Consider the following 20,034-nt stretch of genomic DNA (forward strand, 5'->3'; position numbering starts at 1 on the left):
TTTTGCCCTCTTTTGTAACTTAAGAGCGCCTTAATTTTTAAAAGGCCATTTTAGAAAGTAAGAATATTTTAGTTAATCATTTAGTACTCACTTCAATTAGAATACTTACTAAAACTTCCAATGACATTACAATTAAAACTTTGAAAATAATTTTATTACAAATTCTTGCTCCATAAAGATTTCTGCTCTGAAAAGAAAGCATATGCAGAATCACTTCTTTATCTGTTATTGTCACAGTATAATTCTTTGAAACTACTGAGCAGAAGTCTTAACTGAAAATACATTTCTATACATCTGAGGTGGTGGTTTTCATACAAATGGTAAGCTTGCTCAGCTGCAACTCTGTCAAGTGCAGGAAGGACACTGCTCAGGAAAAGGCAATGCCCCAATCTCATCCACACCACTCAGCAGAGAGTGGACAACTCCATAGCTCAAAAAACCTATGTCCAGTTTGTGAATTGCTACTGATCTTCTTGATGTAAGTTGCCACAAGGCCAAATTGCCTCACGTTCAGTCATCTCGGGATTGTGATTATAGAATTATAGATTGGTTTGGGTAGGAAGGGACCTTTCAGATCATCCAGTTCCACCCCCCCGCTACAGGCAGCAACACCTCCCACTAGATCAGCTTGCTCAAGGTCCCACCTAGCCTGGCCTGAGGTCTGCTTACTAAGGAAGAAATCAGTATTTCATACATATTACAGTGTTAAAATAGTGGCACTTACTACATCTATTGTTAATAATGCTACCAAAAATAATAGCCAGAAAAATATTCCATAGAGTCATAGAATCACAGAATGGCCTGGGTTGAAAAGGACCTCAAAGATCACCTAGTTTTCCTCCCCAGGCGCAGGACTCTACATTTGCTTTTGCTAAGTCTCATCAGGTTCCTCTCTGCCCAGCTCTCCAGTCTGTCCAGGTCTTGTTGAACAGTAGGAAAGCCTTCCAGTGTGTCAGCCACTCCTCCCAGCTCTGTATCCTCAGCAAACTCGCTGGGGGTGGACTCTATCCCTTCATCTAGGTCACTGATGAAGATGCTGAACAAGACCAGATCCGGTACCAAGCCCCAGGGAACACCAGCGGTTACAGGCCTCCAACTAGACTCTGCACCACTGATGAGAACCTTCTGAGCTCTGCCAGTCGACCAGTTGCCAACCAACCTCATCATCCACTCATCTTTCCCCGCACTTTCTAGGTTTCATAACGAGAATGGTGTGAAATATGGTGTCAGATGCCTTGCTGAAGTCAAGGCACACAGCATCCACTGCCCCCCCCGCCCCCCAATCTACCCAGCCAGTGATGACATCAGAGAACGCTGTCAGGTTGGTCAAGCATGACTTCCCCTTGGTGGATCCGTGTTGGCTACGCCCGATAACCTTCTTCTCTTCCAATGGCTTGGAGAGGGTATCCAGAACAAGTTGTTCCATCATCTTTCTGGGGATGGAGGTGAGGCTGAGTAGCCTGTAGCTTCCCAGATCCGCCTTCTTGCACTTTTGAAAGACTGGAGTGACACTGGCTATCCTCCAGTCTTCAGGCATCTCTCTCCTGTTTGCCAGGACCTTCCAAAGATGACAGAGAGCCATTTAGCAATCACCTCTGCCAGTTCCTTCAGCACATGTGGGTGCATCCCATCGGGGCCTGTGGATTAGCGTGCGTTAATTTTGGCTAGATGCTCTCTGGCCCAATCCTCCTCGACCAAGGGGAAGCCTTCCCTTCCCCAGACTTTCTCTCTTACCTACAGGGTCTGGGGTCTGGGGTTCCTAACGGTTAGTCTTAGCATTAAAGACTGAAGCAAAGAAGGCATTCGGAATCTCTGCCTTCTCAGCATTCCCTGTTACCCAGGCACCCAGCTCATTTAGTAGAGGTCCCGCATTTTCCCTAGGCTTCCTTTTACTGTTGACATACTTCTAAAAATCCTTTTCTTCTTATCCTTTACCTCCTTTTCAAGATTGAATTCAGAGAGGGCCCCAGCCTTCCTTGTTCCATCCCTGCAGGCACTGACAACGTTCCTATACTCTTTGCCGGTGGACAGGCCCTTCTTCCACCGTTCACGGATGTTCTTCTTTCCTCTCAGCTTATCTGTGAGCTCCTTGCTCATCCCCACAGGCCTCTTGCTACCTTTACCCAATGACTTACTCTTAGGGATGCACTGATCTTAAGCTCCAATATATAGGAGGCAGAGGAGGTTCTGTTAGTACATGTTTACCCAACGGTGAGATTAAGACACAACAGGTCAAATGTTAGCCTGACCGGTTTATTACAAGTCCCAGCTGCTTAGGGATATGGGGAAGGAAAGACGGGCAATAGAAGAGAGATAAAAGCAAGGAGTCTCTGTAGAAAGCAAGAGAGACGGTCACCACTGTGGATCCAGCATGGTCTGTAGTATGTCCTCTGATCTCAGGATCTCATCCAGTCACTGCGGGAGATGGGAGAAAGACAGGAATCTTTGCAGCAAGCAGGCCCGGGGGGCTCTTCCAAAGAGGTTTCTTCCCCTCAGGGAATTCCTCCATCACTGGTTTCTTTTCTTTGCGAGTTCTTCTCCCCAGTCCTTACTTTACGGAGGGCCTTTTATCCCCAGTTTCTCAGGCTTTTTCCTTTTTCTTCTTGACTCTCTGTTAATGTAGCACATCTGGCCCTATCAGATGTTCTGCCATGACTCTACCTCAATGGCAACAAGCGGATGGTGGTCTTTTTGTTTGATCAGATGCAATGGAGTCTCCTTACTGTCTCTGACACGTGCCCCTGGAGGACAGCAAAGCGCTCCGGAGAGGTTGTCTGTGCAGCAAATGGGGGCCGCAGTGCCTCCCGACATGGAGTCCCCAGTCACTAAGTCAGTGCCAGGCAATGGCACCCGGCAGCTGCTCCCTGGCAGGGGCTCTCCCTCTCCTGCTGAGGTGATTCCCTGCTTCGGCATAGAACATGTCCACCCCAGAGCCGAGTGCGTCACAAAAGCATGCTGTGTTCTGGGGCCAGCAAGGTTGCCCAGCGTGCAGTCTGGTCCCCAGCCCAGGGCACGTCATTCTCTGTGAGGTGACACTCCTCGGTGTGATGTCACAGTTGTTGCCACCTACACCCCTGTGGCGGCGGTGGGAGCGGTGGCCCAGTCTCTTGTGAGAGGCGCAGGAAGAGGACCCAGAGAGAGCATTGTGTCTATCTGGAGATATCCTGCTGTGATGGAGCGGCTGAGAGCCCTTCGAGGTGAGGTGCCTCCACCTCTCTGGACACCGTGATGCTGCCCGAGCACATGTGTGCCTCCAGTGTCTGTTTAGGACGTGCCATCAGCACTGTCCTTGCTCTGCTGAGTGCAGCCGCCCACCGTGGCTTCCCCAGTACCCCAGCAAGGGGAAGGCTCTCTCCCCTCTCCCCGCCGACCACACATGTGCCGGCACAGCCCACCCCACGCTGTGGGGCTGGAGGAGCGTTCCTCCCAGAGCTGGCCGGATGCTCGGCCCTGGCTCCAAGCAACACCAGCGGCAGCTGCTCTGCTCTTTCCTTCCAGGTCTCTTTGCCTGTGTGGGCTGCGTGCCCAGACGTACGCGTCACAGGGCCAGAGGCAGGGTGGCAAGCCCTGTCCCCCCCTGTGCCGTGACTTTGCTGCTGCAGCGCCTGCAAGACCAGGAGGTGAGCTGGGGACATCCAACCATCAATCCTTGCCCTGGCCCAGCGCCACGGTCCCGTGGGTGCCAGGCCCCGGCAGCACACTGGCATGGCGGGCAGCTCCCCGGGAAGAAGGGCAAAGCAAAACGTGATTGATCCCTGTCCCCAGGGAGACCGAGCGCAGGCGTACTGCGAGCTGGAGCACGTCCTGTGGGAAGGTGACAGCCGCCCGCCGTGCGGAGTGGTGAACCGGCTGCTGGCTGAGGTGTCCCAGGACCTGACAGCAGCCCAGGTGAGGGGTCGCTCCCAAAGGCAAAGGGAGCCGCCTGCCCGCGCTGGTGCTCTGCTGGCGGACAGCGGTGGCTTAGCCCTTCCAAGGGAAGGCCTCAGGCAGTCTCCTGTGCCGCGTGTCACCAGTGACTCTTTTTCAGGGCGTGCCGGACAGCGTGAGGACGGCAGCCAGCAATGTCCTGGTGGCTCTGGCCAGAACACACTTCACCTTGGTGATGGCCGAGCTCCAGGGCCACCTGAAGGCCGTGGGGGAGATGTCGAAGGAGTTTGTGCTCGTCACCCTGAGCAAGCTGTTCAGCAGCTACGGTAGAGTGCCCTCAGCCTCCTGACGTCTAGGACAACCGGGGAAAGGGGTCTCTCCCCTGTGCGCGTGATCTGCGTTGAGCTGGGGGATGCAGGGCTGCAGCCCCTCCTCCCTCGCCTCGCTGCTGGGGCTCTGACCATGGCCCTCTCCTTCCCCTCTGCAGCTCCACAGTGCATCTCCTTTGTGTGGCTGATGCTGGCTGGCCTGCGCAGTGTGGTGGGCTGGGTGAGAGGCGGCCGGACCCTGCGCATTGCTTGTGCTGGTGAGTGCCGGCCCCAGAGCAGGGGGGCTCGGGACAGCCCTTGCACCTCGCCCTGCTGCAGGCTCTCACAGGCTCCCTTTTCTCTCAGTCTCTCATTTTTTCTTTTTCTCTTTGTCACTGATTATTCGTTTATTTTTTTTATGTTTTGTTTTTCTTCAGTTGTGAAGCAATGGCTGGAAGGAGTCAAGGTTCACTTGGGCTCTGGAAAGCAATGCCCCTGGCCTGCCACAGAGATCGAGCAGATCTACAAGAATCTTTCCCAGCTCTTCTGCTCTGTGCTGAGGAACTGGCAGGACTGCCAGGAGGAAGAGGTGAGCACTGCTGCATTCCCAGCCCGGGATGGCAGCGGGGACATCCGTGTCGGCAGCTCTGTCTGTGCCCAGCGGGCTGAGAGCAGAAGGGTGACGAGAGGCAGTGGGCTGGCGCTGCAAAGGGCCCCAAGCTGGCTTTGTGCTTGGGGCTGGATCTCCCTGCCAGGAAGCAGCCGCATGTCACAGCACTGTGGCAGGGATAGCTGGGGACGAAGGTGTGGGGAAAAGCTCCCTGCCCTCCAGAGCGAGCCCATCTCCTGCTGGGCATGGGGGTATGGGGAAAGGGAAGGGAAAGCAAAAACCTTCCTCCTGTAGGAAGGGCAGACCTTCAGTCTTTGACGCTGGGCCTCTGCCACCCCTCTCCAGGACAAACAGGCCGTCCTCGAGGCTGAGGCTACCATGATGGCTGTCCTCCTGCAAGAGGAGCTGCACCGAGAGCACGTTTGGGAGCAGCTCCTCTGGCTCGTGCACCTGTATCAGAAGGTCCAAGACACCTGCAGGGGGACCAAGGTGAGATGTTGTGCAGGGCTCAGCATGGACGTGGGGCTCGTGCAAGTGCCACGAGGGGTCAGTGGGATGCAGGGGGGAGTCCGGGAGCCCTTGGAGAAAGAAGGAATAGGTGTCCAAGGGAGGTCTGAGGCTTCCTGAGCTCTTCCGTCAAGGAAGGAACAACCCAGACAGGAGCCAGAAGGGAGCCAGGAGTCACTGGGGCCCATCCCCTGGGGCTGGAAGGCTTCACCACCACCGCCACAGTGGTGCTCTGGGTGCCTGAGGAGCTCTGTGCTAAAGGCCAGGGAGACCACGTCCAGTTACATCTGATGCGGGAGAAGAGGGCTGCTGGGTGGGAAATGCCTGCAACCGATGCCCAAACAGGGCTCGGCTGAGAGCAGAGGGACTCTCTTGGTGCTGCTGGGAGGCGGGGACAAACCAGAACGCCTGTGCGGGAGCTCTCCCAGCAGACAGGCCGTTGGGAATCGGTATCTCTGCTCCCAGGTGGCTAGATGTGGCTTCAGCCCTTTCTTCCTCTCCTGGTCTCTTGCAGAGCCTCAGTATCTTCCTGGAGGCCTTAGAGGGAGTTCAATCGGTCATCCCCAAGGACAAGTTTCTGGCCATCACCAGTGCTGTGTTCTACCAGGTAAGGGGAGCCTATCCTTGCACCCAAAGCAGTTTCCCTCTTGCCTAAGTCTCAGGAGGACTCAAAGCTCCAAGCCTCTGATGGCTGCTCAGCCTTAGCCCCTGCATGCCCGTGGCTGCTCCAGAGCCGTGTGTGTGCCCCCAGGGATGCTGTGGGGCAGGCTGTGTTTTGTCTGCATGTCCTCTTACTGAGTGTGCCAAGGGAGACGAGAGCTGGCAGCACGGTTGCTTTTCCATCCTCAATACCGATACAATGTTCTCCAATGGACCTTGTTCCCACAGCTCTCTGATGACACCAAGGAGCACAGCGAGGCTGACAGAGCAGAGCTGACCCACTGCATCCTGCTGCAGGGTAAGGAGAGGAGCTCTGGCAATGCTTGGCGGTGCCCTGGCCAAAACCTCTCTCACAAACCTCCGGAATGCGTGCGAGTTTCTTGCTAATACAGCGCGGGATTTCCTCTCCGCAGCCCGGATCTGCCCCGAGGAAACGGTCCTGTTTCTGCAGTCTCAGCTGGGCGCTGACAGGGAGGCTGGATGCGTGGCAGCCCTGGGTCTGCTCGGTGCTCTGGCTCGCTCTGATGGTCAGTAGGGCCAGAGGGTTGGGACTTCCAGGGATCCCTTTTGCCATCTCGGTTGTGCCTCCATGCATGCTTCTGTGCATCTCTTGCAGAGCCCGTGATGTCAGAGAAGCTGCCCCAGGTTGTGGAGGCTGTACAGTGTCTGTGCAGCGACCCCAGGACCCAGGTGAGCTGATCTGGGAAAGGAAAGTGCTGTCGGGGTGGTGATGCTGCTGCCAACACAGGCAGGGCTGGGGTGCCCAGGGAGGTGCTTGGGGCAGTGACCACATAGTTGCGATGGCTCCCGTGGGGAGAGCAGGCAGGGCGGAGCAGTCAGGCCCCTGTGCTGTGCATGGAAAGTGCACAGCCTGGTGCTAAGGCCTGGCCCTCACCTGAGGAGCCAAGGATTCTCGTCTGCTCTTGTTGTCTCTGCTCATGCCCGAAGGGCTTCCCCAATGAGCAGGTGGCTTCCCTTTGCCTTCTGAGCAGGAAAATCAAACCCACAATTGACTCCTGACAGGTGAGGAGGGCCATTCTGCACTTCATCGAGGATGTGCTCAGTGCCAACGCCCGGAGCTGCTCAGCCTGGGATGTGGTGGGGCACATCTTCAGTGAGTTCAGCCGCTCCACGGGAAGAAGGGTAAGGACAGTGGGCAGCGTCTTCCCTTGGAGGACCCGTGCTGCTCAGAGGCTGGCACAGAAGCACCGGTGGGCCACACCTGAGCCTCCTGAGAGGCTCCTGAGAACTAAGAGTAACCGGTGTTCTGACAACACTGTTGTGCAGGCAGCTGGAGACCTTTCTGCCCAGGAAGCCCGGGAAGAAGGAGCTCTCCAAGAGCTGTGTATGGACATCCTGGGGTCACTGGATCTCTCTGTGAGAGGGATGACCAAAGTAAGTCACAATCTGCCCTGCTGCCGCTCCTTGACTTCACACCACGTGTTCCTCATCCCCTTCCAACACCCCCCGTCTCTCCTCCAATGTGCTCTAAAGCACACAAGACTCAGGGAAATTCACAGAGTCCTCTTCATCTCTGAGCGGAGGCAGGAACGCTGACACAGTGCTCAACCGCCTCGTTCCCTACAGCTCCTGTGGCCACGGCTGCTGCTGTACGTGGTGCCAGCCCAGTACACCGGCATGCTGATCCCGGTCTCCCGCTGTGTCCAAGCACTGGCTGAGAGAGGGGACCTGATGGTGCGGGAGGTGGAAGAACTGGATGCCCATTTCCTCAGCTCCATGTTTCAAGGTAGGAGCAGAAACTCCGCCAGTGAGCTCTGTTGAGCTGTGTTAGCACCCAGAAGGGACAGCGGAGGTGCCCGTAGCAGGGCACGTTGTGTCTGTGTCTTACTCGGCCCTTCTTTCTCCCCACAGGCCCACTGCTGACTCCCCAGACACTGCTGGCACGCCTGTTGGTGAGTAGGTGCTCCAGAGGCCGGTGCCATGAGCCCCGAGGAGGAAGCAGCATGGCCGAGTGTGCCAGTGCCTGCCTCACCCGTGGGGATGCCTTTCTCTTCCCGGACTTGCAGTGCCATGGGCAAAGCTGCTGGCTGCTCCTTGGCCTCCAGGGCAGAGCCAAGCTGCTTCCCTCGTGGGAGAAGCTGCTGCTCTTGCTGCAGACGTGACCCTGCTTCTCCTTGCTCTCGCTCAGGTGGTGGCAGGGAGCCCTTTTGCAGGCAGCGAACTCCAAGCCGCTGCCTTGCTGCTCATGCAAAACCTCCACAGCAGGATCCACAGAGCTGTGGGGGCCATGTGGGCCGCTGAGATCCCCCTGCTGCTGCAGTGCCTCCAAGGTAAAGTGCTGGTGGGGAGAGGGAGGGGCGGAGGCAGGCAAGGGGGGGAGTGAAAATGGAGCTCTGCAGCGTGGCAGAGGGGAAGCGTTGCCTGCGGCCCCATGCTTGCTCTGCTGCTGTTCCCATTCCGGGGAGACAGCGCTGAGGCCCGGGGACCTTTCCCCCCGGGGATCTGCCCATTCCAGGGCACGGATGGGCCCTTCACGTCCCCTCACACAGCAGTCTTGGGGCAGTTCTGTGTTCCTGCTGGGACAGTGTTTGTGGGGAGGGACAGGTCATTGTGAAGGGTGTGCGGGTCCCAGCTTGGCAGTGCCGAGTGCCCAGGCAAACCTGGTTTGCAGCAGCTCTTCCTCTGTGGCTTGATCCCAAGCAAGGGTCTTTTGCTTCTTGTTGCTGTGCAGGGAAAGATGAGAGCTTCCCGGACTCTGCAGAGTGGGAGCAGCGCCTACTAAAGGTACAGCATTGCCGGAAGGCACGGTGCAGAGAAGTGTCTGCCTGTCTCAAGGAGCCCCGTTCCCATAGAAAACAGGAACAGCCTCTCAAATGCTGCTGCGGAGCGGCCGCGCGCCTTTGTGCTGCTGCCTCTCCCTCTTTGCCTCAAGCCCATGGGGGGTCCTAGGAGAAGAGCATCAGGCAGCTTTAAGGCAGGGAATGCTGGGGGGAGCTGGGAAAGGGACTGTTCTTCCAGTCACCTCTCTCCAGAAGGTTGCGGCGATGTGGGAATGTGGGAAGAGGCAAAGGGCAAGGAAACATTGGCTTCTGTTCTCCAACAGTTCCTGAGGGCATCACTGGACACCATGGAGGATGAGGCCTGGACCAGGGGCCTGAGCTGCGAGCTGAGCCGGTGGCTGAGCAGCTCTCCCAGCGGCTCTGGAGAGAAGGTGGGTTCCCCCCGGCTCTACGCAGCGGTGCAGCCTCAGGTGCCCAACCGGGGCTGGGGCTGCGGGTGGTGCTCTGCTCATGCGGGCGGCTCACACTGCTTCCCTGGCCCGTGCCCCCCAGAGGGCCTTTCCTTGCAAACTGCCTGGGGGTGGCTAAAGCTCGGCCCTGCACCTGCTCTCAGCATCTCCCAGGGAGCGTAGGTCCTTCCCCCCTGGCCCTCTCCCAGCAGGTCAGGCTGCTGCCACATCTCAGCTTCTTCCTTCCCTTCCAATCCCTTCTCTTCCCTTCCCATGCAGTCTTTCCTGTACAAGGCTCTGGGGACAGTGCTGGGAGCTTGTAAGGAAGTCCTCCACGTCCAAGAGAAGCTTCTGCAACACCTGGAGGAAGCAAACGCAGAGGAGCCATCTGAGGCCCAGGTGAGGTCTCCTCCCAGCCAGCTTCTGCCAGCATCCCCGGTCTGTCCCTTGGGCAGAGGGCTTCTCCTGGCCCTGCTCCGAGCCTTTCGATCTCCTCACTGCTGCGCTGTTTCCCTCAGGCGAGGACCAGCCCAGCCACTGTGGCTGGACCAACTGCCTGCACCAACTGCCCCTTGTTCTTTTGTGCAGGGAATGATCTCTTTTCTCAGCCATGCCGCTGAGAGCAACTTCCACACAGTCCTGGACACACTCACCATGTTTGCGTCCAGGCTGTGCAAAGGCCAAAAGGGGAGGATTTCCAGACGCAAGAAGGTGAAGCGTTGCGCATTTCCATCTTGGCTGCCCTCTGCCTTATTTTCACATGGGAGCCCAGGTGCCTCGTGGGGCACCGGGGGCTGCTGAGCGAGTGTCTCAAGGCATTTCTCCCCACACAGATGGAGCTGGACAGCAGAAGAGCTCACGCCACACGCAGCGCTCTCATCCTCGCCCACGGCAGCTTGGCACTGCGTGCCTCCAAGGAACAGCTGCTCGCCCGCCTGGAGGGAGACATCGTGGGCAACATCCTGCTGCTCTACAGCTGCAGCTGCCGGGTGAGAGCTCGTAGCGTGCCGGGGTGTCTGAGCACTCAGCTGCAGCCCCTCCACGTGGGGGGATGCTGAGATGGGCCTTCTCTTTCCAAAGGTCCCTCGGGGACTGGTTTGTGCTCAGATGAAGATGCAAGCCCTTCCCTTAGCGTTGCCCCCACGTGTTCCCCTTGCAGCCCTTGGCCCTTCCCGCAGTTGAAAGAGTGTTCTTCTCTCTTGGGCCTCAGGACCTGCAGAACACGCTTGCGCTGGTGCAGAGCATCACCGACTTCAGCTCTGCCTTCCAAGCTGTGGGTGACTCTGTCTGCTTTAACCCCTCCTTGAAGGGCAAGCTGCTGGAGATCCTGACGGTGAGTGCCTAGAGCCAGGGCTGTCTGCAGTGGAGTTTTGGGCTGTGTCATGGGACTCGGTTCCCCGGAGGCGTACAGGTCTCCCTCAGCCACACGTCTCCAGCTGGTGGGGACCTTGTGTGCTGGCAGGCAGCGGCTGGGCAGCGGGCGAGGTCCACCAACTGTGCAGCTGCTGCATCCTGCTCTGCCTCCGTGGGAAATGTGGGAGTGATGGGGCTGGTGTGTGGCAGTTGTGTCTGTCTCTGGGCTGGGTGGAAGAGCTCTCACGTGCCCACTTTGACAATGTTTCTCTGGTACTTGCAGGACTTGCTGAAGAAATATTCCTTGGGCACCCCTGTATCCCCAGTGCCCCTCAAGGTGGTTCTGGCCCTGGAGCAGTTGAGGTAAGGGTGGGAGCCTCCAGGGTTGCAAGGCAGGATGGCGGATCCCCTTCTGGGTAGCTCCCAAAGGCATGGAGGGGGCAGGGGGGAGGGAGTCACTTCTACAGGAGAGATGACTGGTCTGCTGTGCCCGGCGAAGCTGAGGTTCTGGGAAGGAGAAAGGCCCTGGTGCTCCTGTCCCCTGGCAGGGAAGAGAAGGGAGACCTGGGGTCTCCTTCCCTTCAGAGCGGGAGGTGCTTCACTGATGCCGGGGAGATGCTGGAACTGAAGACAGTGCTCAGCCGCACAGGCTGGGGATGTTGGCTTTGCAGCTGTCCATTAGAAGAAACTCTGATGTTGTCTGAAGCAGCCTGGAGAGCACTGCTAAAGGCCCTTTCTGCTTTCTCTTCCTTTTTTCTGTCCTGTCAGCAAGCTGAAGCCCTCTTTAGGAACCAAGGACATGTGTGACATGTTGAGTCTGTGCTGCAAGAATGTTGTGTTGCACCCTTCAGCAGAGATGCTGCTCAAGATCAAGAAGTCACAGCAAGCAGCTCAGTACCTGCAGGTAACCTGCCGTGACTTTCACAGCCACCTCTCGGTTGGAGCCCTTCCTCAGCACACACAACCTGTGCTCTGGCAGCAGCACAGGTGATGCCACAGCTCAGTGCCCTCTTCTGCTTTCAGCTTCTGCAAACATCATTGAAAGCTCTGGGCCGGCTCATGGTGGTCCTGCTCGAGACAGAGACCAGCGGCCTCTTCCAGAACATAGTCCATGTGAGTACATGTGGGGCAAGGGAGAAAGCATGGTGCCTGTCGACAGCGGAGACAGAGATGTGGGGACTGAGAGGACGATGAGAGGGGCAGAAATCTCCTGCTGACGTGCCAGCTCAGTGCGAGCTCAGAAATGGGCAGAGCAATGGGCCCTGCAGGGGGAAAGGCAGGAGCCAGCCCCTGGCAGGCCACAGCCAAGGAAAAGCTCCTGGGTTAGGAGGCAGGAGTGTCTGCAGAGAGCGGGGGCAGCAGTGCCGGTGCTCAGCGAGGTGGGGGGCCGTGTGGAGCCACAGGGCGGGCCCTGAGGGAAAGTGCTGGGAAATGAGGGACTGGGAGAGGGCTGGCATGAAGGGAAAGAAAGGATGTCCGCAGTGAGACAGATGCTCTGCGCCACGTCTTGCAGAGATCAATGACGTCAGACAACATGTGGGAGCGCAAGAGGGCCCTGCAGATCTGCTCCCAGCTGCTGGCTGCTTGTGAAGAGCATGGAGTGAGTAAAGAGCCCCACCGCATGCCCCTGCTCCCTCCCCAGTGCTCCTGAGCAGGAAGGCGAGCTCTGCCCAGCTGTGCGTGCTGTGCCACCCACCGCGTGGGGAAGGCATAGGCGGGAGAAGCTAGGGAGAGCTGGGGCTGCCTACAGCTTTTTTCCTGCCTCTGGCCCCTGCAGAGAGGAGATGCCTGCAAGCACTTTGGCTCCTTGGTGGGATTGCTGGCGCCTCTGACGTGTGACCCCATGCCCACATCCCGCCAGCTGGCCGTCACCTGTCTGAGCTCCCTTCTCCGAATCCAAGGTGAGTAGAGCGGGCGTGCGCCAGCCCTCTGCTCTCCTCCGCAGCACTAGCAGAACCCCACGGGCTGGGCCCAGTTTACAGGAGGAAGAGGCACTGTGCGCAGCTCTCTTCTTCTCTCCACCCTGTCCTCTGTCTCTCCCCTGTGGAAAGCAGTTCTGCTTCCAGAAGCATGACTTCCCTTTTCTCCCTGTGCTCTTTCCAGCCAAGGCGACCAATGGAGTCATCAAGATGGGTGACATCGGGAGCCTGTGTGAGGGGCTGAATGACCGCAGCACCGTCTGTCAGCTCCAGACCTCTTCCAAAATTGCACGGGTAAGTGGACCCAAAAAGGGGTGGTGGGATCCCAGTGCGTAGGCTTTTGCACGTCCCTCTGCTCCCCCCAGCCTCTCACACCATTTCCAGAATGAGCTGTCACCCTGAGATCACTTTGCTCAGCAAGTAGCTGGAGGCACCGAGCTACGTCTGGCCCTAAGGCACCCGGCGCAAGGAGCTCATTCTATGACGTGTGTGTGTGTGTGTGTGTGTGCGTGTGTGTGTGTGTGAGACTGTGGCTGCTGGGAGGTAGGCTTTGCATGTAAGCAAACACCACGGGTGGAGAAGCTGAGAGAAGGCTCAACCTCCTTACGTATTAATAGCGGGGTATGGACCGCAGGAGCGTTGTGATTGCTGCCTGACTGACCGGCAAGCTGCTGAACTAAGAATGCCCTCAAGACCGCTTTATGTTTTGAAGAGCTGCCGCAGAGCAGTGATGGGATCTCTCCTGCTTCTCGTTTCTCTGCAGATTGTGTACAGGACCTTCCCCCTGGAAGACACCATCGACTTCATGATGGCCATCAAGGACACCTTCCGGAAGGCCAAAGGAATGCGTGTGCGTGCTGCTGGGAGGTGGATGATCACCTTTCTGCAGATGTATGGAAAGGACATCTGTCGGGACGTAAGAGACTTTCTTCCACGTGTCTGGGACTTTTGTTGGCTGTTGCACTACGGCTTGTGCCGTTGGCCTCAGGTGCTACAGAAGCACAACCGGAGTGCAGAGCCAGGGCTTGGACAGGGTGGCTGGTGTGAAATTTAGGCTTAGGCCTTGGCAGCGTGTCAAGGGAGCGGGCAATGCTCATGTGCTGAATGTCCACAGTTAAGCCCTGCAGAGTCAAGGTGCAGCCAGTCACTCTTTCTGCCCTTCTTCTTCCAGGTGCCACTGACCAACTACATCCTGCGCAGCTGCACGTCGTCCCCACAGCACAGCACGTTCATGCCATTCCTGTCCCAGGCGGTGGTCATCCTCACGCGCTGTCAGGCAGACGTCACGACTGACAGCTTCTTTCCGGCTGCTTGGAGCCCACAGACAGGTACTGGCATTCCTGCCACTGCAGTTATAGCTTGCCTCTGCTAGAGGGATCCCGGGAGGAAGCAGCTTTTCTTTTTTGCTCTCCAAGTCTGTTTGAGGCAAAAATTGCTCAGTCATGACTTGAGACTTTCCTTTTTCTAGTGAGACATGGAGGAGAATAAGAGCAATTTGTCTTCAATGGTGGAGCCAAGAGAAGAAAAAAAAGAGGAAAGAGAAGGAAAGGAAAAAGCAACGGGAGAAAGAGATGAGAGGAGAGGGAGAGGGGGAGGGGGAGAGAGAGGGAGAGGGAGAGGGAGACGGAGAGGGAGAGGGAGAGGGAGAAAGAAGAAGAGGAAGAGGAAAAGGAAGAGGAAGAGGAAGAGGAAGAAGAGGAGAGGAGAGGAGAGGAGAGGAGAGGAGAGGAGAGGAGAGGAGAGGAGAGGAGAGGAGAGGAGAGGAGAGGAGAGGAGAGGAGAGGAGAGGAGAGGAGAGGAGAGGAGAGGAGAGGAGAGGAGAGGAGAGGAGAGGAGAGGAGAGGAGAGGAGAGGAGAGGAGAGGGGAGGGGGGGGGGAGGGGAGGGGGGGGGGAGGAGAGGAGAGGAGAGGAGGGGAGGAGAGGGGAGGGAAGTGGAGGGGAGGGGAGGGGGAAAGGGGAACAAAAGGATTGGGATGGCAAAAGGGAATGAAAAGGGATATTTAAAAGGAGAGGAGAGGAGAGGAGAGGAGAGGAGAGGAGAGGAGAGGAGAGGAGAGGAGAGGAGAGGAGAGGAGAGGAGAGGAGAGGAGAGGAGAGGAGAGGAGAGGAGAGGAGAGGAGAGGAGAGGAGAGGAGAGGAGAGGAGAGGAGAGGAGAGGAGAGGAGAGGAGGGGAGGAGAGGGGAGGGAAGTGGAGGGGAGGGGAGGGGGAAAGGGGAACAAAAGGATTGGGATGGCAAAAGGGAATGAAAAGGGATATTTAAAAGGAGAGGAGAGGAGAGGAGAGGAGAGGAGAGGAGAGGAGAGGAGAGGAGAGGAGAGGAGAGGAGAGGAGAGGAGAGGAGAGGAGAGGAGAGGAGAGGAGAGGAGAGGAGAGGAGAGGAGAGGAGAGGAGAGGAGAGGAGAGGAGAGGAGAGGAGAGGAGAGGAGAGGAGAGGAGAGAGAAGAGAAGAGAAGAGAAGAGAAGAGAAGAGAAGAGAAGAGAAGAGAAGAGAAGAGAAGAGAAGAGAAGAGAAGAGAAGAGAAGAGAAGAGAAGAGAAGAGAAGAGAAGAGAAGAGAAGAGAAGAGAAGAGAAGAGAAGAGAAGAGAAGAGAAGAGGATTAGCTAAAAAACATTGTATTATTTATCTTGAAAAATTAAATGCCAGTTTTTTTTTTTTTTTTTTTAACTCTTCGTTGTAATAGCTGCTGTCTCTTCTCCATATCAGTTATAGAATTGCAGAATCACCAAATGTCAGGGTTTGGATAGAACCTTGCAAGATCATCTAGTCCAATCCCCCTCCCCCGTCTTAGAAGGAACGCCTTGATTAGGTCACACAGGGACGTGTCCAGGCAGATTTTGAACGTCTCCAGAGAAGGAGACCCCACAACCCCTCTGGGCAGCCCGTTCCAGTGCTCTGTTACCCTCACCATGAAGAAGTTTCTTCTCATATTTCTGTGGAACCTCCTATGTTCCAGCTTGCACCCATTACCCCTTGTCCTATCACTGGATGTCACTGAGAAGAGCCTGGCTCCATTCTCCTGATGCACACCTTTTGCATATTTAGAAACATTAATAAGGCCACCTCTCAGTCTCCTCTCCTCCAAGCTGAAGAGACCCAGCTCCCTCGGCCTTTCCTGGTAAGGAAGGTAAGCTCCAGTCCCTTCGTCATCTTTGTGGCTCTGCGCTGGACTCTCTCAAGCAGTTCCCTGTCCTTCTTGAACGGAGGGGCCCAGAACTGGACATAATACTGCAGATGCAGTCTCACCAGGGCAGAGTAGAGGGGGAGGAGAACCTTTTTCGACCTACTAACCACACTCCATCTAATACACCCCAGGGTGCCATTGGCCTTCTTGCAGTGCTGGCTTATGGTCACCCTGCTGTCCACCAGGATCCCTCCTCCCTGCGCTGCTCTCCAACGGGTCAGTCCTCAACCTATACTGGTACCTGGTGTTGTTCTTGCCCAGATACACGTCTCTACGCTTGCCCTTGCTGTATTTCATCTAATTTCTCCCTGCCCAACTCTCCAGCCTATCTAGGTCTTGCTGGGTGGCAGCACAGCCTTCTGGCGTGCCAGCCACTTCTCCCAGTTTTGTGTCATCAGCAAGCTTGCTAACAGTGCACTCTGCCCCCTCATCCAAGTCACTGAAGAATATAGTGAATGGTACTGGTCCCAGTACCGACCCTTGAGGGACTCCACTAGCTACAGGCCTCCAACTAGACTCACTCTGTCCCACTGACCACAACTCTCTGGCTTCTTTCCTTCAGCTGGTTTGCAGTCCCCCTCACTACTCGATCGTCCACACCACCTTCCTCAGTTTAGCTGCGAGGATGCTGTGGGAGAAGGTGCCAAATGCTCTCCTAAAATCAAGATAGACCACATCCACTGCTTTACCATCATCTATCCACCTGGTTACGTCTTCATAAAAGGCTATCAGGTTGGTCAAACATGACTTCCCCTTGGTGAATATCTTGTTTAATAAAGTAAATCAGACTTTAGATTGCAACTTTTCACGTTCCATTTGAAAACTGGCCATTTATATCAGTGGAAATGGAGCAGCAAAGGAACCCAAATGTTGATGAATTTTTGGCAATCTTGAAAGCTATTCTCTAACTCCTGTATCAAAACAGAAAGCACAGCTGCATATTTTTTGCACTAGGGGCTGACCTGCAGGAGAGGAGCTCTGCAGAGAAGGACCTGGGTGTCCCGATGGACAGCAGGCTGGCCGTGAGCCTGCAGTGTGCCCTTGCAGCCAAGAAGGCCAATGATATCCTGGGGCACGTTAAAAACACTGTGGCCAGCAGCTCGAGGGGGGTGATTCAGGACACTTTCCTGCTCAACCTCCTGTAGGAAATTGCTTTCAGCAGGGAGGTCGGTCTCGATGATCTCCAGAGGTCCCTTCCAGCCTCTATGGTTCTGAGATTGTATGAGAAAGAAACTGCAAGCACCACGTGCTAGTTGCACGGGATGGATTTGGCAGAGGCAATCCCTTTTCTAAGGCAAAAGGAGGGTCTTAGCAGCAGTGGCAACCCCCCTGTGATGTGCAGGGTCACCAACCACCGGACCAGGCTGCTCAGAGCCACATCCAGCCTGGCCTTGAATGCCTCCAGGGATGGGGCATCCACAACCTCTTTGGGCAACCTGTTCCAGTGCGTCACCACCCTCTGAGTGGTACCAAACCACTTATTTTCAAAAAGTGGATTGGAAAGGTGTCTGGTACTACCCGCTAACTTTAAATTGGTAGTTGTAATTTAAATATTTCATACTTTTCCTATTCACCTACTTGGACTGAAATTTTCCTTGTCATTATCCATCCTGTGCTTTACTTTTTTTTCTTTGGAAAGCCTTGGCTAGCACAACTTCCGTTATTTCTGAGCATAAGGTAAAGGCAAATAACATTTTCAGATAATCAATCGCCAGATATGAGCCCCCAAATTCCTGGGCTCATATCTGAAGATCAGATCAAAGACCACTCACTTGGCACAATTCCACCACCATTTCAATAAAAGGAAACAAACAGACAAACAAACAAACAAACAAACAAACAAAAAAACGCCAAAAACAAAAGTGGGAGCTTAAGGGTTTGCAAACATTTTATTCAGCTTTGAAATGAGATTTCCATTGGCTTGGTCTGAAGAAAGGAATATAAAGCAGTTAAGGTCCACAAGACAGAAGTTAACTATAAAATCGTCGTTGAACACATATGAAAATGTAAATTTCATCTTAAGTATTGAACCATTGTAGAACGTGGCCTTCCAATGCCCCCTTCCTATCTGTCCTCATCTGGCTCAACCAAACCTGTAAGGCAGGGGCTGCCCTCATTCTTTTCCAGAACTTTCCCGACATGTTTTAGCCTCTGTCTGATCACAATCAGCTTGTGCCTATTACTTTTTGACAGAATTCATTCTTTGCAGCATTAGTACTACTGCATTTACTAACAGTCCTATCAAAATAATCCATCTTTTTGTCCATTCAGGTCATATACAAAGAGACTTAACCACAATAAACTGTAAAAAGCCCCACAGTCCTCCTGTCTGCAATGCTAATTTTCTATGACTGCCATGACAAAGCCCCTTCCTACTCACACACCTTCCCAAAGTTAGTTCCCATCCTTTTTCCAAAATTACCAACTAGTGTTAAAGAGATCACTGCTGAGTAAGCTATCCCTGTGTTTGTCCACATGCTCTCTGGGTCAGTGTTGATGCAGCTTGTCTCAATGCTGCAGTAGCACTGACTGCAGGATGAACAAACCACATACATCTTTTTTTTTTTTTTTCTTTTTTCCAGCTACCTACTTTTTTTTTCTTTCTTTCTTTTTTCTCTAGCCATCTCACAGAATGGCAGAAAGCATACTCTTAAACGATGCTATCTAGATTATCTTAGTGATATCAGTATGGCTAGAAATATATTCCATCATCAGGCCACTTTTGTCACTGTTGCCAAAACCAGAGCCAGAAAGTCAAATCAAGGAATCTGTGATAGGATGGACAGCAGAGGCAAGATGTTCTGATGAGAAAGAATGACATTGAAGTTGAATGGGTACGGCAATAGGAAATGCCTTTTTGCCCTCTTTTGTAACTTAAGAGCGCCTTAATTTTTAAAAGGCCAGTTTAGAAAGTAAGAATATTTTAGTTAATCATTTAGTACTCACTTCAATTAGAATACTTACTAAAACTTCCAATGACATTACAATTAAAACTTTGAAAATAATTTTATTACAAATTCTTGCTCCATAAAGATTTCTGCTCTGAAAAGAAAGCATATGCAGAATCACTTCTTCTTTATCTGTTATTGTCACAGTATAATTCTTTGAAACTACTGAGCAGAAGTCTTAACTGAAAATACATTTCTATACATCTGAGGTGGTGGTTTTCATACAAATGGTAAGCTTGCTCAGCTGCAACTCTCTCAAGTGCAGGAAGGACACTGCTCAGGAAAAGGCAATGCCCCAATCTCGTCCACACCACTCAGCAGAGAATGGGCAACTCCATAGCTCAAAAAACCTATGTCCAGTTTGTGAATTGCTACTGATCTTCTGATGTAAGCTGCCACAAGGCCAAATTGCCTCACGTTCAGTCATCTCGGGATTGTGATTATAGAATTATAGAATGGTTTGGGTAGGAAGGGACCTTTCAGATCATCCAGTTCCACCCCCCCGCTACAGGCAGCAACACCTCCCACCAGACCAGCTTGCTCAGGGCCCCACCTAGCCTGGCCTTGAATGCTTCCAGAATGGGTGCATCCACAGCTTATCTGGGCAAACTGTTACAGTATCTCACCATCCTCACAGTAAAGAATTTCTTCTTACAATCTAGTCCACAATCTGCCCTCTTCCATTTCCCTCCATTCTGTCGCTAAGTGCCCTGATAAAAAGTCCCTCCCCAGCATCACCTGCATTAGTTGAAATCGGAGCAGAAGGCAGTCTCAGGTATAGGTGGAAAGCAAGGTTTTCCCACACTTAGTTGTCAATAGCTTTTTAGAGCAAACGCATAGAAATTAGATGATGTTACTTGGGAACGGCAGCACTGTGTGTCCACTTTACGCAAGCCTGTCTGACTACACAAGGAGCCAAGCAGATGACCCAGAGGGCAGACAGCAGATTTAACAGCTTGAAATAGGTGATGCCCACCACCAAACTGATAAAGGGCATGCTGTATTACCTGAGGTCTGCTTACTAAGGAAGAAATCAGTATTTCATACATATTACAGTGTTAAAATAGTGGCACTTACTACATCTATTGTTAATAATGCTACCAAAAATAATAGCCAGAAAAATATTCCATAGAGTCATAGAATCACAGAATGGCCTGGGTTGAAAAGGACCTCAAAGATCACCTAGTTTTCCTCCCCAGGCGCAGGACTCTACATTTGCTTTTGCTAAGTCTCATCGGGTTCCTCTCTGCCCAGCTCTCCAGTCTGTCCAGGTCTTGTTGAACAGTAGGAAAGCCTTCCAGTGTGTCAGCCACTCCTCCCAGCTCTGTATCCTCAGCAAACTCGCTGGGGGTGGACTCTATCCCTTCATCTAGGTCACTGATGAAGATGCTGAACAAGACCAGATCCGGTACCAAGCCCCAGGGAACACCAGCGGTTACAGGCCTCCAACTAGACTCTGCACCACTGATGAGAACCTTCTGAGCTCT

The 20,034-nt window shown here is 54.0% G+C and overlaps 2 protein-coding genes across 2 annotated transcripts in view; both read left to right on the plus strand.

Moving 5' to 3' along the window:
* Positions 1-1,421: 1,421 nt before the first annotated feature.
* On the plus strand, positions 1,422-13,933 carry LOC107049810 (maestro heat-like repeat-containing protein family member 2A). Its single transcript, XM_040653032.1, has 31 exons — positions 1,422-3,197; positions 3,499-3,620; positions 3,766-3,888; positions 4,028-4,193; positions 4,355-4,453; positions 4,613-4,764; positions 5,131-5,274; positions 5,807-5,899; positions 6,181-6,250; positions 6,366-6,479; positions 6,569-6,642; positions 6,976-7,095; positions 7,240-7,347; positions 7,540-7,699; positions 7,825-7,865; positions 8,102-8,243; positions 8,645-8,697; positions 9,017-9,124; positions 9,422-9,541; positions 9,731-9,853; positions 9,976-10,131; positions 10,353-10,475; positions 10,779-10,858; positions 11,264-11,399; positions 11,519-11,608; positions 12,009-12,095; positions 12,273-12,396; positions 12,599-12,708; positions 13,178-13,330; positions 13,586-13,742; positions 13,883-13,933. The coding sequence occupies exons 1-31, from the start codon at positions 3,173-3,175 to the stop codon at positions 13,900-13,902; spliced, it is 3,393 nt and encodes a 1,130-aa protein (XP_040508966.1). The 5' UTR covers positions 1,422-3,172; the 3' UTR covers positions 13,903-13,933.
* A 1,716-nt stretch (positions 13,934-15,649) lies between these two features.
* LOC101749256 (maestro heat-like repeat-containing protein family member 2B) overlaps positions 15,650-20,034 on the plus strand; it is an 11,455-nt gene continuing 7,070 nt past the window's right edge. The window contains exons 1-2 of the mRNA XM_040653033.1: positions 15,650-15,815; positions 16,162-16,331. Of these exons, the coding sequence (XP_040508967.1) occupies positions 15,650-15,815; positions 16,162-16,331 (336 nt within the window). The remainder of the gene's footprint in view (positions 15,816-16,161; positions 16,332-20,034) is intronic.

Source organism: Gallus gallus, chromosome 1, assembly GCF_016699485.2.
Source record: "Gallus gallus isolate bGalGal1 chromosome 1, bGalGal1.mat.broiler.GRCg7b, whole genome shotgun sequence".
NCBI lineage: Eukaryota > Metazoa > Chordata > Aves > Galliformes > Phasianidae > Gallus > Gallus gallus.

What these genes read in the sequence shown, in the direction of transcription:
- LOC107049810 (XM_040653032.1), top strand. Translation starts at nt 3,173, where the DNA reads ATGGAGCGGCTGAGAGCCCTTCGAG. An exon ending in AGGACCTGACAGCAGCCCAG is followed by an intron (nt 3,889 to 4,027) that starts GTGAGGGGTCGC and finishes ACTCTTTTTCAG; the next exon opens with GGCGTGCCGGACAGCGTGAG. An exon ending in GGATTTCCAGACGCAAGAAG is followed by an intron (nt 9,854 to 9,975) that starts GTGAAGCGTTGC and finishes CTCCCCACACAG; the next exon opens with ATGGAGCTGGACAGCAGAAG.